This window comes from Heteronotia binoei, chromosome 20, assembly GCF_032191835.1.
Source record: "Heteronotia binoei isolate CCM8104 ecotype False Entrance Well chromosome 20, APGP_CSIRO_Hbin_v1, whole genome shotgun sequence".
NCBI lineage: Eukaryota > Metazoa > Chordata > Lepidosauria > Squamata > Gekkonidae > Heteronotia > Heteronotia binoei.
Window position 1 is genome coordinate 34178363 of NC_083242.1, and position 15707 is coordinate 34194069.

Sequence of the window (15707 nt, forward strand, 5' to 3'; positions counted from 1 at the left end):
TTAGCTCTGGCAGAGGTTGTCCTTGAAAGGGCAGCTGCTCGGAGAGCTCTCTCAGCCTCACCTACCTCACAGGGTGTCTGTTGTGGAGGAGGAAGGTGAAGGAGATTGTAGGCTGCTCTGAGACTCTTTTCTTGAAAGGGCAGCTTCTGGGAGAGCTCTCTCAGCCTCACCCACATCACAGGGTGTCTGTTGTGGGGGAGGAAGGTGAAGGAGATTGTAGGCTGCTCTGAGACTGTGTTCTTGAAAGGGCAGCTTCAGAGAGCTCTCTCAGCCTCACCCACCACACAGGTGTCTGTTGTGGGGGAGGAAGGTGAAGGAGATTGTAAGCTGCTCTGAGACTCTGTCCTTGAAGGAGCAGCTTCTGGGAGAGCTCTCTCAGCCTCACCCACATCACAGGGTGTCTGTTGTGGGGGAGGAAGCTGAAGGAGATTGTGGGCTGCTCTGGGACTTTGTTCTTGAAAGGGCAGCTTCTGGGAGAGCTCTCTCAGCCTCACCCACCTCACAGGGTGTCTGTTGTGGGGGAGGAAGGTGAAGGAGATTGTAGGCTGCTCTGAGACTCTATTCTTGAAAGGGCAGCTTCAGAGACATCTCTTAGCCTCACCGACCTCTTGTGAGGGAGGAAGGTGAAGGAGATTGTAGGCTGCTCTGAGACTCTGTTCTTGAAAAGGCAGCTTCTTGGAGAGCTCTCTCAGCCTCACCCACATCACAGGGTGTCTGTTGTTAGGGAGAAAGATGAAGGCGATTGTGAGCCATTCAAATTCAGAGTGGAGGGTGGGATATAAATCCAATATCATCACCTATCTCTGAGCAGTCAGGGCAGGCAGTGAAGGATTTGCGGCTACGTTCCCTGCTCGCAAGGGGACCTCCGGCTCCTCGTGGTTCCCTCCGCCTCCATCTTTCCTTTGTTCCTTCCTTCCTTTTCTCCCCCCCCCCCCCATTCTTCCTCCCAAGGAATCTGGGTGGGATACGTGGGCGGGGCGACCTAATTTTCAGCATTCCGCTTCCCGGTCTATCCGTACACCCGTCCAAGGCATGCATGATCACAAGAGGACTTTCCTTTCCCCCCCTTCCAGCATGTGGACATGGAGAACTCCTACCTCTGCGGCTACTTGAAGATTAAAGGCCTTACTGAGGTAAGTGCCGAGACGCGCAGCTGCTCCGGGTGCGAAAGAAGGCACGTTTTACCCAGCCGGTATTGTCGGTGTGTATGTGACATTCCGACTTTGCTCGCCCGCAGGAATATCCAACCCTCACGACTTTCTTCGAAGGGGAAATAATCAGTAAAAAGCACCCGTTTTTAACGCGGAAGTGGGACGCGGACGAAGACGTGGACCGAAAGCATTGGGTGAGTCCCCCCCCCCCCCCGGCGTGGCTTGCTTTCCCCCTTTTCCGGGACCGCACCATCTTCCGCTGGCCTGGAGACAGGGAGATCGCCAGAAGGAACTGAAGCGTTAACGTGATGCGTTAGGGGTGTCGAACTCATTCGTTATGAGGGCCGGATCTGACATAAATGAGACCTTGTTGGGCGGGGCCATGCTGGGTGGGGCTGAGCCATGTTAGGCCGGGCCTGTGTGTACCCATTTAAGATTAGGTAGCAGAGATATAAACTTTATAAAGGACACAAACACAACTAAATATATATACCATATTTTTTGGACCATAAGACGCACTCCCCCCCCCCCAAAAAAAAGTGGGGGGGAAAGTGTGTGCATCTTATGGAGTGAAGGGACGATAGGACGTACCTTCCTCCGGGGGGGGGGGGGGGCGATCTGCTGCCTCCGCCTCCGATCCCGTCGCTTCCCCCCGCGCCTGCCTGCCTGGCTCCAGCTCTGACGCTTACAGCAAGCACCAGGATCGCTCCCTCCACCCTCCGATCCCGGCGCTTGCTTTAAGCATCAGAGCTGGAGGCAGGCACGGGGGAAGTGCCGGGATCGGAGGCGGAGGCAGCGGATCGCCCCCCAGGAGGAAGGTGCGTCCTATGGTCCGGAGCGCCTTATGGACCGAAAAATACGGTATATTTAAAAATGTAAAACACACTTAAAACGTTAGCGCTCATTAGTTGCTTTCTTTGTATTTTTTCCAGGGGATCCAGGGAACTGGGCAAAGGAAGCTGTGGCTCTTTCCTTCCTTCCTCAGGGGAATTGGGGGGGGGGGGAGCCTCAGCCAGTAGAAGGAAAAGAGGTTTGGCTCAGTAGCTCTGCTGTGCGATTGAGAGAGCCTGGGAAAACAAGCTCTGCCTCCCCCCCGCCTTCCTCCCCAAGGGAGGAGCCTCAGCCAATGGAGAAAAGAGAGGTTTTGCTCTGTAGCTCTGCTGTGCGATTGAGCAAACCTGGCAAAGCAAGCTGAGATGCAGAAGCAAGCCATCAGTGTTTCCTCTATGCTGAGTTAACATGAGCTAGCTCACAGATTTTTAGCTTCCAGCTCACACATTTTTGTCTTAGCTCAGAAAAAATTGACCCCAGAGCACAGTAATTTATGCAGTAGCTCACAGCTTTAATGCCAGTAGCTCACAAAGTAGAATTCTTGCTCACAAAACTCTGCAGCTTAGAGGGAACGTTGGAAGCAAGATATAGGGAGAAGGAAGCAGATAACAGCCAGTTGCTGATCGAATCCCTTTGGGGGCCTGATTCGGCCCCTGGACCGCATGTTTGACACCCCTTATTTAAGTCGTACAAGATTTACTCAGTGGGATCCTTCGTACAATGAACTGAACGCAGAAGCATAGCTCACAAGTCATTTGTCTGAGCGAGTTTGTAAAGCCAGTTTTGTGCAGTTCAACCCCGTTGCCTGCTCAGAAAAGCCCACGTAAGTAGTTTTGTATAGATTCTGGAAATCCAAGAGAGTGGAAGTTTTCCTGTCCTCCTTGGGCAGGCCTTTCCACAAGGTGGGAGCCACCTGGGGCACTTCTTGATCTGACCCCTTTGCAGGTAGACACCCATAGAAGAAGACTGCAGATTTATACCCCGTCCTTCTCTCTGAATCAGAGACTCAGCGGCTTACGATCTCCTTTATCTTCTCCCCCCCCACAACAGACACCCTGTGAGGTGGGTGGGGCTGAGAGAGCTCTGACAGAAACTGCCCTTTCAAGGACAGCTGTGCAAGAACTATGGCTAACCCAAGGCCATTCCAGCAGGTGCAACTGGAAAAGGGGGGAATCAAACCCGGTTCTCCCAGATAAGAGAGCTCTGGCTGACCCAAGGCCATTCCAGCAGCTGCTAGTGGAAGAGTGGGGAATCAAACGTGGTTCTCCCAGATAAGAGAGCTCTGGCTGACCCAAGGCCATTCCAGCAGCTGCAAGTGCAGGATTGGGGAATCAAACCTGGTTCTCCCAGATAAGAGAGCCATGGCTGACACAAGGCCATTCCAGGAGCTGCAAGTGGAGGAGTGGGGAGTCAAACCCGGTTCTCCCAGATAAGAGAGCTATGGCTGACCCAAGGCCATTCCAGCAGCTGCAAATGGAGGAGTGGGGAATCAAACCCGGTTCTCCGAGATAAGAGAGCCGTGGCTGACCCAAGGCCATTCCAGGAGCTACAAGTGGAGGAGTGGAAAATCAAACCCGGTTCTCTCAGATAAGAGAGCTCTGGCTGACCCAAGGCCATTCCAGCAGCTGCAAGTGGAGGAGGGGGGAATCCAACCCGTTTCTCCCAGATAAGAGAGCTCTGGCTGACCCAAGGCCATTCCAGCAGCTGCAAGTGGAGGAGTGGGGAATCAAACCCGGTTCTCCCAGATAAGAGAGCTCTGGCTGACCCAAGGTCATTCCAGCAGGTGCAAGTGGAGGACTGGGGAATCAAACCCGGTTCTCCCAGATAAGAGAGCTATGGCTGACCCAAGGCCATTCCATCAGCTGCAAGTGGAGGAGTGGGGAATCAAACCCGGTTCTCCCAGATAAGAGAGCTCTGGCTGACCCAAGGCCATTCCAGCAGCTGCAAGTGGAGGAGTGGGGAATCAAACCCGGTTCTCCCAGATAAGAGAGCTCTGGCTGACCCAAGGCCATTCCAGCAGCTGCAAGTGGAGGAGTGGGGAATCAAGCCCGGTTCTCCCAGATAAGAGTCCATGGCTGAACCAGGGTCACCAGCTGCATGTGCAAGAGGAGTGGGAAAGGGTGGGGGAGATCAAACCCAGTTCTCCAGATTAGAGTCCGCAGTTCTTAACCACTACATCAGTCTGGCTGTCTGCATCTCAGTGGGTGGGACGGGGGGGCGGGGCTTCAGCATCCCAGTGGGTGGACAGGGAATGCCTCTGGCCTGGCTAGGGATGCTTTGAACTCACCTGGACCCAAGCAGCCCTCACCTTTCTCCCCGCTGACTGAAGCGTTACGTGTTTTTGCTTCCAGGGGAAGTTCCCGGCCTTTTACCAGTATGCAAAAACATTTAACTCGGATGACTTTGATTATGAGGACCTGAAGAACGATGACTTCGTCTTCATGAGGTGGAAGGTAAAGGTGCAGAGTCCTACAGGGCAGGGGGGGGAATGTGCCTTGCAGGGGACACTGGAATGAGAGGGCAGAGTAGCAAGGAGCAAAGATTGAGAAGCAGTTGCAGTTGGAGTCTCCAGCTCTTTTTGAGCACCTGGGTGCCTTTGGGCTTTCGGCCCAAAATGACTTCTGCAGGCAGGAGAGCCAGTTGCAAAATAGCTGCCGCGGTTTGAAGACAAAGACGACTCCAGATTTCTACCCCGCCCTTCTCTCTGAATCAGAGACTCAGAGCGGCTTACGATCACTTATATGCAACCTCTTCACCCTTAGTAGTTGCCTAGGTTTTGAAGATCCCTGGAGGTGGGGAAGAATGGGAAGGCTGCAAATAATAAGAACAACTGCGGATTTCTACCCCGCCCTTGTCTCTGAATCAGAGACTCAGAGCAGCTCGCAATCTCCTATGTCTTCTCCCCCCACAACAGACACCCTGTGAGGTGGGTGAGGCTGAGAGGGCTCTCCCAGCAGCTGTCCTTTCAAGGACAACTCCTGTGATAGCTATGGCTGACCCAAGGCCCTTCCAGCAGCTGCAAGTGGAGGAGTGGGGAATCAAACCCAGTTCTTCCAGATAAGAGTCCACACGCTTAACCACTATGCCAGACTGGCTCTCTGGTTTGTCTTCAGTCACCCAGACCCTCGTGCAGCAAAGGCAGTTGCTGCCAAAGCAGCATTTCTAAAAATCCATGCAACCAATCAATTTTGCTGGCCAAAAGCGCCAACTGGCCCCTGCCCATTTTCTAAAAACACTCGATGGGTTCCGGGGGAGGTGGCAGCAGGTGCCACAGCGGGAATCCCTATGCCAACTAGATCTGCAAAACGTGTGTTGGCAAATAAATAATACATTTAAAAACGGGTGGGTGTACAACTTGCTCCTCCGCAATGGCCGCCCAGCCGGTCTGCAGACTTTCCTGGAAGAAGCCAAGGCCAGAAGCATCCCATGCTGGGGCTCCTTCTCACAGTTGCCTTCCCGACAGTTTCCAGAGGAGAAGCTCTCAGTCTCTGTTAGAGCACTGTCAACTCTTGTGTCCTCTTTGAAGAAGAAGAAGACCGCAAATTTATACCCTGCCCTTCTCTCTGAATCAGAGACTGGATTACCATCTCCTGTATCTTCTCCCCCCACAACAGACACCCTGTGAGGTAGGTGGAGCTGAGAGAGCTCTGAGAGAAGCTGCCCTTTCAAGGATAACTCTTATGAGAGTTGTGCCTCACCCAAGGCCATTCCAGCAGCTGCAAGTGGAGGAGTGGGGAATCAAAGTTCTCCCAGATAAGAGTCCACGCACTTAACCACTACACCAAACTGGCTCTGTCGATGGGAAGAAGACCACTGTAGATTTATATCCTGCCCTCCACTCCAAATCTCAGAGTCTCAGAGTGGCTCACAATCTCTTTTCCCTTCCTTCCCCTTCCTCCTCCCCCTGTGAGGTAGGTGGGGCTGAGAGAGCTCTCCCAGAAGCTGCCCTTTCAAGGATAATCTTTGCCAGAGCTGTGGCTGAGCCAAGGCCATTCCAGCAGGTGCAAGTGGAGGAGTGGGGAATCCAACCCGGTTCTCCCAGATAAGAGAGCTCTGGCTGACCCAAGGCCATTCCAGCAGCTGCAAGTGAAGGAGTGGGGAATCCAACCTGGTTCTCTAAGAGAGCTCTGGCTGACCCAAGGCCATTCCAGCAGCTGCAAGTGGAGGAGGGGGGAATCAAACCCGGTTCTCCCAGATAAGAGAGCTCTGGCTGACCCAAGGCCATTCCAGCAGCTGCAAGTGGAGGAATCGGGAATCAAACCCGGTTCTCCCAGATAAGAAAGCTCTGGCTGACCCAAGGCCATTCCAGCAGCTGGAAGTGGAGGAGTGGGGAATCAAACCCGGTTCTCCCAGATAAGAGTCTGCACACTTAACCATGACACCAAACTGGCTCTCAGAGAGGCTCGTGGTAATACCAGGTCCCCTTTTCTCCGAGGGGCACACAAGGTTCCCTTGCGCGCCTCCCATTCTTCTAGCACTCTACCTTCCTCACCCTCTTTTTACATTTTCGTGTGCACAGGAGCAGTTCCTGGTCCCCGATCACACCATCAAAGACATCAGCGGGGCTTCCTTTGCCGGGTTTTATTACATCTGCTTCCAGAAATCCGCGGCATCTATAGAGGGCTATTATTATCACAGGAGTTCAGAATGGTAAGAATTTCCACCTTTGGTTTCTTCCCCCCAACAGGGAGATTTCTCTTCTTGCTCCACGTCGCTTGGTCGATCTTTTTGCCCTCCTGCTCGCTGGCTGGATCGCAGCTCTTCTCGCACTTGGCCAAAGCCAAGCGCCAAGTCCGTGTTTCTGACTTGACCGGTACATGGGAATCCCCTCAGATATGAAATAGACCAGGGGTGTCAAACTCATTTGTTACGAGGGTCAGATTGGACATAAATGAGACCTTATCGAAGATTTCAGGTTTTCACGGCTGGCAACATCATTAGGGTTTGTAGAATCTTTCGGGCTCAAGTGCCATGTTCATTGAGTGAGGCCAGGGCTGCTGGAGAGCTGCTATTTCTAGGCTGGAGGGGGTGTGTTGAGAGCGCAATTGGTTTGTGGATGTGCCCATTGTTTGGTGGGGCTTGCTGGAAGGGAAGTGATAAGGAAACTGGCTGTGGAATGTGACCATTGCCCTCTCAACACACCCCCTCCAGCCTAGAAATAGCAGCTCTCCAGCAGCCCTGGCCTCACTCAATGCACAGCAGCCAAGAAGGTCAGAGCGCCTGCTCCGGCTGCAACGCCACTGAGGATGTTCTCTGAGAACGAAACGCCTGGAAAAAAAAGCTTTCTCCAGTAGAACACGGCACTTGAGCCCGAAAGATTCTACAAACCCTAAAAATGAGACCTTGTTGGACCGGGCCATGCGTGCCTTAGAATGTAATGCCCAGGTAGCAAAGAGAGAAATTTTAGAAAGCACACAGGCAACCACAATTAAAGATTTATAAAGCACACAGGCAAAGACAATTAAAAACGTAAAACATTTTTCAAATACTAATGCTCATTGGTCTTAAAGGTGCTTTCAGGGAACTGGGCAAAGGAAGCTCTGGCTCTTTCCTTCCTTCCCTGGGGACCCAGGAGGGGGAGGAGCCTTAGCCAATAGAAGGAAGAGAGGCTCGGCTCTGCTGTGTGATTGAGAGAGCCTGGCAAAGCAAGCTCTCCCTCTCCCCTCTTCCTCCCCAAAGGAGGAGCCTCAGCAAACGGAGAACGTAGAGGTTTTGCTCTGTAGCTCCTGTGTGACTGAGCAAGCCTAGCAAAGCAAGCTGAGATGCAGAAGGAAGCAAGAGAGAAGGAGAAGGAAGCAGATGACAGCCAGTTGCTCGGCGGCCTGATAGGAGCCCTCCGGGGGCTTGATTCAGCTCCCGGGATGCACGTTTGACACCCCTGAAATCGAAAATGGGCGTAGAATGGAACTTCTTGGCTTCACAGAGAGGGGAAGCCGAGAGCTGAGGCTAGAATCAAGAGGCAGCCAAACATGGTTTTATTTAAGACTGTGTTTGATTAAAGCAGCCCTGAATTGCGATTTTTAAATTCTGGCTTGATGTGTTCTATTGTACTTTGCATGTGTTTTATTTATAATGCCTGCCAACTTGAGCTCCGTAAGGGACAAAAGCGACCGGTTGATAGTTTAAATAAAATCAGAGGGCTAACGCTAAGTGAAACAGGGGACCGGTTCTTTCCCTCGAAACGCTCTTTTTCCCTTTCCCCCACCCCTCAGGTACCAATCGCTGAACCTGACCCACGTCCCCGAGTACAGCGCGCCCATCTACGAATTCCGGTGACGGCGGTGAGGGCGATCGCGAGAGAAGGCCAAGAGGGGGCCAGGGAGAGGGAGCGTCCTCTGCGAAGGCGACGGCCGCATCCCTATCGGAACCTGGGGCTCCGAGCTCTCTCCCTTGCCCAGAAATCGGACTGCTGCGGGGATGTGGATGTTGGAGGCCGTGCGCGCTTTCCGGCCGCGGGGCGAACTCTGGAGAACTTTCGCCTGGTTTTGAAAAGCTCCCCCCCCCTTTTTTTTTCCTCAATGCACTTTTTTTCCCCTGTACTTGCACAGCTAGTCCTGTCGATCTCTGAGCGCGCTCCCCTCCCTCCCCTTGCGTTCGGGTGGGAGGAGTCCGCTGTCCATCGCTGAATTTCACTTTTGAACAAAGGAGGATGCGTCGCTGAGGGACTTTTCATCGGGCCCTTGTCCTGGCCGCTGGAAGATCTGCCAGCTGTCCCAGCGAGCCCTCGCACGGCTCGAGGTTCCGGGCTCCGGGCTCTGCAGGGAAGTGACCGGCCGGAAAAGGAGGGCCCGGCGGAAAACCTGTTCCCCATTAGCAGAGGCAGAGGGAGAGATCTTCCGGGGACCCCGAGGCAGCTGCTGAAAGCCCAAGCTGCTGTCTTCGCTGTGCCGAAAGCGCTCCGTTGAAGCGGGGAATTCTCCTCACGCGAAGTTGAGCTTAAAAGGAAGAACTTGGGATTCATCCAGAAAGAGAGAAGTCTCTCTCTCTCTCTTTTTTTTAACGGCCCGTTTTCCCGATACCACCGCAAAGAGGCTACAGCAAGGGCAAAATCGTCCCTCGTGATGCTTTGCTGGGGCGGGGGCTATTCATGTCAGCGTCGAGGGGGTTAGCTCCGTGTAACGATCCAGCAACGTTGGACTCCCCCCCCCCCATTGCATTTTGCAACGGGGTGCAAACCAACCGCTCGGCGTGCGGCTCCAGTCCTTCGCGCCGCGTTTAAAAAGCGAGATCTGCCACACCTTCATCCGACGAAGAACCTTCCACTACAAAAATAAAAACTGCTCTACTAGGACGTTGGACATTCAGTCACGTGAGCCTCGTGTGCCAAATTTTGTGTGCGTTCAAGGATTGGGGGAGGGGGGGTGTAAAAAAAGGTCACGTTTCTTATGATGCTCACTGGGGGCTTGTTCTTACTTTGGGCCAGCTTTCCTTTGATCTTGTCTGTCGCAAGGGGGGGGGAGGACAACGGTGGCCCTTATGGCTCAAGCCAAGTACAACGCTTTGTCTGGGACAAACCCATCATTGCAAAAAGAGTGCTCCCTGCCCCCCACAGATTCCAAGGTAGGTTAAAGCAAGGCCAACGAGGGAAGAACCGGTGGCTGAGGATTATCGCTGCCGCCCACATGGGGTCATTACTCAGCATGGTTGGGTGGTAGACACAGCAGCCCGGGGTTGGGGGCAGTGTATGTGCTGCAGTTCTGAGGGAGCGCAGAAAACGCGCAGAAGGCAGGACTGGATGCGAATTCAGTTTCCTCGAGCTAGCTCGTAGATGTCACGGTCCACGGAAAGCACGCGGGCGGAGCCTGTTAACAATTCAGAAAAGTCCAAAAGATGGCTGAATAAGGGAGTATCGGAGAGGGGGAGTGCTTTATGACTTTTTTAATTGCTCTGGGATTAATCGCAAATGTTGGGAAAAGGTGCTCGATTTGGACTGGTCGCAGAATCTGTTTTTTCTTGCCGCTCGGCTTGAATTGCAAATGACCGGGGGCGGAAGGAGAGGATCCATGTGCGATCGCGGCCCCAAACTTGGCGGCTGCCTCTGATGTTTTTTTTTAAATTTACTTGCAAGGTAAAAAAGCAAAGCCCGCCGCGAATTGCCGCTTTCTTATTCAACGTTGCACGGGGGAGGGGAATGAAATATTCAGCGTCAGGGGGCTGAATTGTCAGTGAGGGGAAACGTGGGGGTCTCAGAAGCTCCTCCATTTCAAGTTGAGCGTTTGGAATTAACCACGCCAGGGGCCCAAGAATCACGCACAGATCCGCCGAGATAGTTTGAACGCTGCAAGTAGAGAAAGCCGATATTTCCCAGTCCCACCCTCGTTGCCTGCCATTTCCCAGACCGTCATAGGCGATACAGCTCAAGTCGCAGAAGCGAATCGCGGATGAATCGAACATGAAGTCCGCTGCCTTCGGAGAAGACGGTTTGGAAGCCTGCAAGCCGTTGTAGTTACCGCGATGCTGGGTGAGTGTTTTCCCAAACCCGGAGGAGAGAACACGCACGGCCACTTTGGGTCTACTTTGGTGAATGAAATGCTCGCGTGGCTCTCTTTAACACCGGATGCCCTTTCCCCACTTTTCCTGTCTTGCCGAGTGAAATCTGCCAGCGCAGCAGCCTGAAAAGCGGACACGCAAATGCAGCTTTCTTTCCTGGCCTGTCCTCTTAAGACATGAGTCACAGACCCCTTACAGAAGAATTCGAGGATATTGGCGAGCTTAGAGGCCCTGATTCGCTGTCACAGTAACAGAGGAATGGCTGGCAAACTCCTCCTCGCTTATGAGCAGTCTTGATTTTTGGCTCGGCGTACCTGGAGTGGGGACGACTGGGCGGGGGCAGTTCTGTCCTTGGTGTGAAGCAGCAATTACAGGAGGAAGCAAACTCTACTACAGTGATGCTCGGGGTCCTATAAATCGGCTCCAGAGGCGTGCGGGCGTGTCTTCCTTTTACCTTACCCCTGGCGTACCATACAAAGAGGGGGGTAAAGCATGTACGGTCCAGCCAGCAAAGGAGCTTCGGTTTCTTGCCCTGGTCTGTTTTGTGGGGGCTTGATGACCTTGCAGGGTACAAAGCCCCCTTTGTTATAAAGACGGGCCAGGCTTCAGTGAAGGCAACAGCAAAGGGCTGGGAGGTTTAGGTTGTGTTTCCAGAAGGACAGTCCCTCCCCGCCCCCCATGCAGGTGCGAGGCAAAACACTCCTGACGACTTTTTGTAAAGCAGGTGTGCGTTGGGGGCACTGCCTCCTACGGCTCTCTGGATCTCAGCCAGGCCACAGAAGTGAGAAATTAACTTCCGAAACCTTTAAATGCAGTGGCGAAGCCCGGCTGGCTGACCCACCCTTCCAAAGCGTGTTGGGAAAGAATCGCTGTGAAGACTGAATTGTCCACAGCGGCTGACCCGACTCCTCCCTCTGTTTTCAGAAAACGCGTGGCCTCTCGCAAGCTGAATTAGGCCGATCTCGACCGTTTTTTTGGGTTTTTTTGGCAGCCCAAGGCTCCCACTTGCCGTAGGCTCAACGTTTGCGGAGTTCGTGGGGGTCGGGCTCTGATTCGACGATCCCACCTGAGGCCCTCCGGGCTTTAAAAATAAACTGACGTGGCAGAGCATCTGTTTAAACCGTAAAACTAAAAAGCGTTCCTTGTGTTTTTAAGGACGGGGGCTTCTTTTCTCCGCGGCCTGCTTTTTGGTGGCTTTTCTCTTCTCCCCCCTTCCCTTCCTCCTGTTATAAATTTTTTTACTAGATGTCAGAAGGAAGAGCACGATCCACGTCGGGCTCCCGGGGAGGGGGGGGCTTGTTGGAAGTCGGGTCTCGTTACAGACAGTGTTGCTTAACGAGGTCGGGGATCGTTGGACTCAGAAGCGGGGGGGGGGGGAGTTTTTTTTATAAAGCTTAACTTGTAAATGAGAATATCCGAGAGTATTTATAGACAACGTGCAGAAAAGGTTCTGCGGGTTTTCCAGAGTTATGAATGTCCAAATTAAAGGCAAAAAATTCTTTAAGGAAGGCTGCATGTCCGTGCTTTTTTATTTGGAGATGCTGGGAGACTAAAGCTGGGAGCTGACTACACGCGAAGCATGAGTGTCACTGCTGAACAGGATTGTAGGGACTAGAGAAGGGGGGGCCAAACTCGTTTAACTTAAGAGCAACTTGGAATAAGTGTCAGATGTTCAAGAGCTGCAAGATATGAACGTCAGAGGTTTGAGAACTGCAAGACAGGAAGGAAGGAAAATAGATGGGGAGGGAGGGAGAGATGGAAAGAAAGCAACCTTAGCTTTAAATGCATTCTCCAAGCTGCCAGCTTGCTTGACTTTAGAGAAGTGATTTTAAGAGAGAAATGCTTTCTCCAAGTTGGCCAGCTTAGAGAAGACATTTTACTCTTTAAATCGCTTTTCTAAACCAAGCCAGCTGGCAGCTGGAAGAATGCATTTAAAGTTGCTTGCTTTCCACCTCTCCTCCCTCCCCATCTAGTTTCCTTCTCACAGATCTGACATTCATGTCTTGAGGCTTTCAAACATCTAATGTTTATTCCATGTAGTTCTTACTTTAGGCAAGTTTGGCCACCCCAGAATTAAACTAAACGTGGGATTTGTGTGGACTGGCCTGATCTTCAGGATTGAGCCCCACTGTTTGGGGAAGCCGGTTACTCACATACTTGCCGGTCCATTGCAGCAATAAGTACTTACATTTAAATAACCACGATTCTGAAAGAGCATGGCAGAGGCTGCCGCCAGCCATCTTTTATAACCAAAGAGCAAGTGATTGGCGGAAAGGCGGAACAAAAGCTGACAACACAACAAGTGCTCTTTGTCTTCAAGAAGAAGACGACGACTGCAGATTTATACCCCGCCCTTCTCTCTGAATCAGAGACTCAGAGCGGCTTACAATATTTTATATCTTCTCCCCCCACAACAGACACCCTGGGAGGTGGGCAGGGCTGAGAGGGCACTCACAGCAGCTTTCAAGGACAACTCCTGCAAGAGCTATGGCTGACCCAAGGCCATGCCAGCAGGTGCAAGTGGAGGAGTGGGGAATCCAACCCGGTTCTCCCAGATAAGAGAGCTATGGCTGACCCAAGGCCATTCCAGCAGCTGCACGTGGAGGAGTGGGGAATCAAACCCGGTTCTCCCAGATAAGAGAGCTCTGGCTGACCCAAGGCCATTCCAGCAGCTGCAAGTGGAGAAGTGGGGAATCAAACCCAGTTCTCCCAGATAAGAGAGCTCTGGCTGACCCAAGACCATTCCAGCAGGTGCAAGTGGAGAAGTGGGGAATCAAACCCAGTTCTCCCAGATAAGAGAGCTATGGCTGTCGCAAGGCCATCTCAGCAGGTGCAAGTGGAGGAGTGGGGAATCCAACCCGGTTCTCCCAGATAAGAGTCCACGCACTTAACCATGACACCAAACTGGCTCTCAAGGTGGCCCTGAGCTTCTGTGGCTTTCCAATACAAGAAAGCCCATTTGTATAACTGTAGCTATACAGGTTGACATAACCAATAGCTGACTTGTTGACTAAACATCCACAGCGGCTGGTTGCTGCAGGCTGTTTACTAGGAAACGGTGCATGCCAATATCTCATAACAAACATAACACAAGACATCATTGTTTTAGTGCGCTGGCATCTGTTTGCTCATTGTTTGCATGTGAATTATTGGCTGCCATTCCACTCTCTGATTTGCTGTTCTGGGAAAGGATCTCTGCCAAGCTCTGTCATTCCATTAAAAGCCCTATCGTTCCATTAAAATTATTGTTTGCCCTTCCCTTCACAAATGGTTGTTGTAGGATCAACCCTGAATCCCAAATCAGAAAGGTCCCCATTGGTTCTTTATTTGGTTGTACTTGGTTCCATCTTGAGTCATTGGTTCCAGACCCCTACTTTTGGTGGTGCCCCTTCAAGTATCACAACTGGCATAAACTCAGAAGTGTTTCCTTTGTGGTTGAGTGGCAGAGTTACCAACCTCCAGGGGAGAGCCTGGTGACCTTCTGGAATAACAACTGATAAGAAGAATCATAGAGTTGGAAGTGACCTCCAGGGTCATCTAATCCAACCCCCTGCACAATGCAGGAAACCCACAAATACCTGCCCCAAATTCACAGGATCTTCATTGCTGTCAGATGGCCCTCTAGCTTCTGTTGAAAAACCTCCAAGAAAGGTTTTTCTTTCCCACCACCTCCCGAGGAAGCCTGTTCCACTGAGGAATCGCTCTAACAATCAGGAAGTTCTTCCTAATGTTGAGCTGGAAACTCTTTTGATTTAATTTCAACCCATTGGTTCTGGTCCTACCTTCTGGGACCACAGAAAACAATTCCGCACCATCCTCTAGATGACAGCCCTTCAAGTACTTGAAGAGGGAGAGGAAGAAGGTGAGAAAGAAGGAAGACTACTGCAGATTTATACCCCGCCCTTCTCCCTGAATCAGAGACTCAGAACAGCTTCCAATCTTCTAAATCTTCCCCCACAGCAGACAACCTGTGAGGTAGATGGGGCTGAAAGAGCTCTGACAGAAGCTGCGCTTTCAAGGACAACTCCTACAAGAGCAGCTGGAAGTGGAGGAGTGGGGAATCAAACCTGGTTCTCCCAGATAAGAGTCCACACACTTAACCACTGCACCAAACTGGCTCCATGTCTGTGGAGAAGATGAAGGCTGCTAGCCCTCAGATGGGGGCTGGAAATCTAAAATTACAACTGACCTGGATTATAGAGATCAGTTCCCCTGGAGAAAATGGCAGCTTTGGAGGGTGGATTGTATGGCATTCTGAAGAAATGAGTGGTGACTCACAAAAGTTCATACCCTGCCACAAATTGTGTTAGTTTTCAAGGTGCTCCAGGCCTCTGGGTCTTTTCTCCTGCTACAGACATACTAACATGTCTGCCCATCTTGAGCTTATCTTCAGAGGTTAGGGTTGCCTGCTCGGGGTTGAGAAATGTCTGGATATTTGAGGGTGGGGGAGGGGGTGGAGTTCCTCAGCCGGACATAATGCCGAAGAGTTCCCCCTCCAAAACTGCCATTTTCTCCAGGAGAGCTGATTTTTGTCCTCTGGAGATTTATTTATTTATTTATTTATTTATTTATTCTATGACTTATATCCCGCCCTTCCCATAAAATGGCTCAGGGCGGCTCACAACAAACAATAAAACAATACACAAAGTGCAAAATTGTTACAGTTAAAAAGTCAAAACATTTAAAAACCTTAAAATCTTAACATTAAAACTATACCGTATATTTCACTAAAGTCTGATAAGCTACATTAATCTAGTCAGGCGTAGGCTAGCCGGAAGAGGCTTGTCTTACAGGCCCTGCGGAACTGAGTAAGATCCCGCAGGGCCCTCACCTCTTCCGGCAGCTGGTTCCACCATGTGGGGGCCATTGTAGAGAAGGCCCTGTCTCTGGTTGTCTTGAGACGGACTTCTTTGGGCCCGGGGATGGTGAGAAGGTTTTGCGTCCCAGACCTCAGTACTCTCTGGGGAACGTGTTGGGAGAGACGGTCCTTCAGGTAGGCAGGTCCCAGGCCATATAGGGCTTTAAAGGTAATGACCAGCACCTTGTACCGGACCCGGTAAATTATTGGAAGCCAGTGCAGAGCCCGAAGACCCGGCCAAATGTGCCCCCACTTTGGGAGGCCCAATAACAGCCGGGCCGCGGCATTCTGCACCAGCTGCAATTTCCGGGTCCGGCACAGGGGCAGCCCCATGTAGAGGGCATTGCAGTAATCCAACCTCGAGGTGACCGTAGCAT

At 51.9% G+C, this 15707-nt stretch overlaps 1 protein-coding gene across 1 annotated transcript in view; it reads left to right on the top strand.

The window, feature by feature from the left end:
- The window catches only part of GID4 (GID complex subunit 4 homolog), a 29770-nt gene extending 17790 nt beyond the window's left edge, over positions 1 to 11980 (top strand). The window contains exons 2-6 of the mRNA XM_060260584.1: positions 1074 to 1133; positions 1238 to 1345; positions 4334 to 4435; positions 6502 to 6632; positions 8195 to 11980. Of these exons, the coding sequence (XP_060116567.1) occupies positions 1074 to 1133; positions 1238 to 1345; positions 4334 to 4435; positions 6502 to 6632; positions 8195 to 8258 (465 nt within the window). The 3' untranslated portion in view covers positions 8259 to 11980. The remainder of the gene's footprint in view (positions 1 to 1073; positions 1134 to 1237; positions 1346 to 4333; positions 4436 to 6501; positions 6633 to 8194) is intronic.
- The last annotated feature ends 3727 nt before the right edge of the window (positions 11981 to 15707 follow it).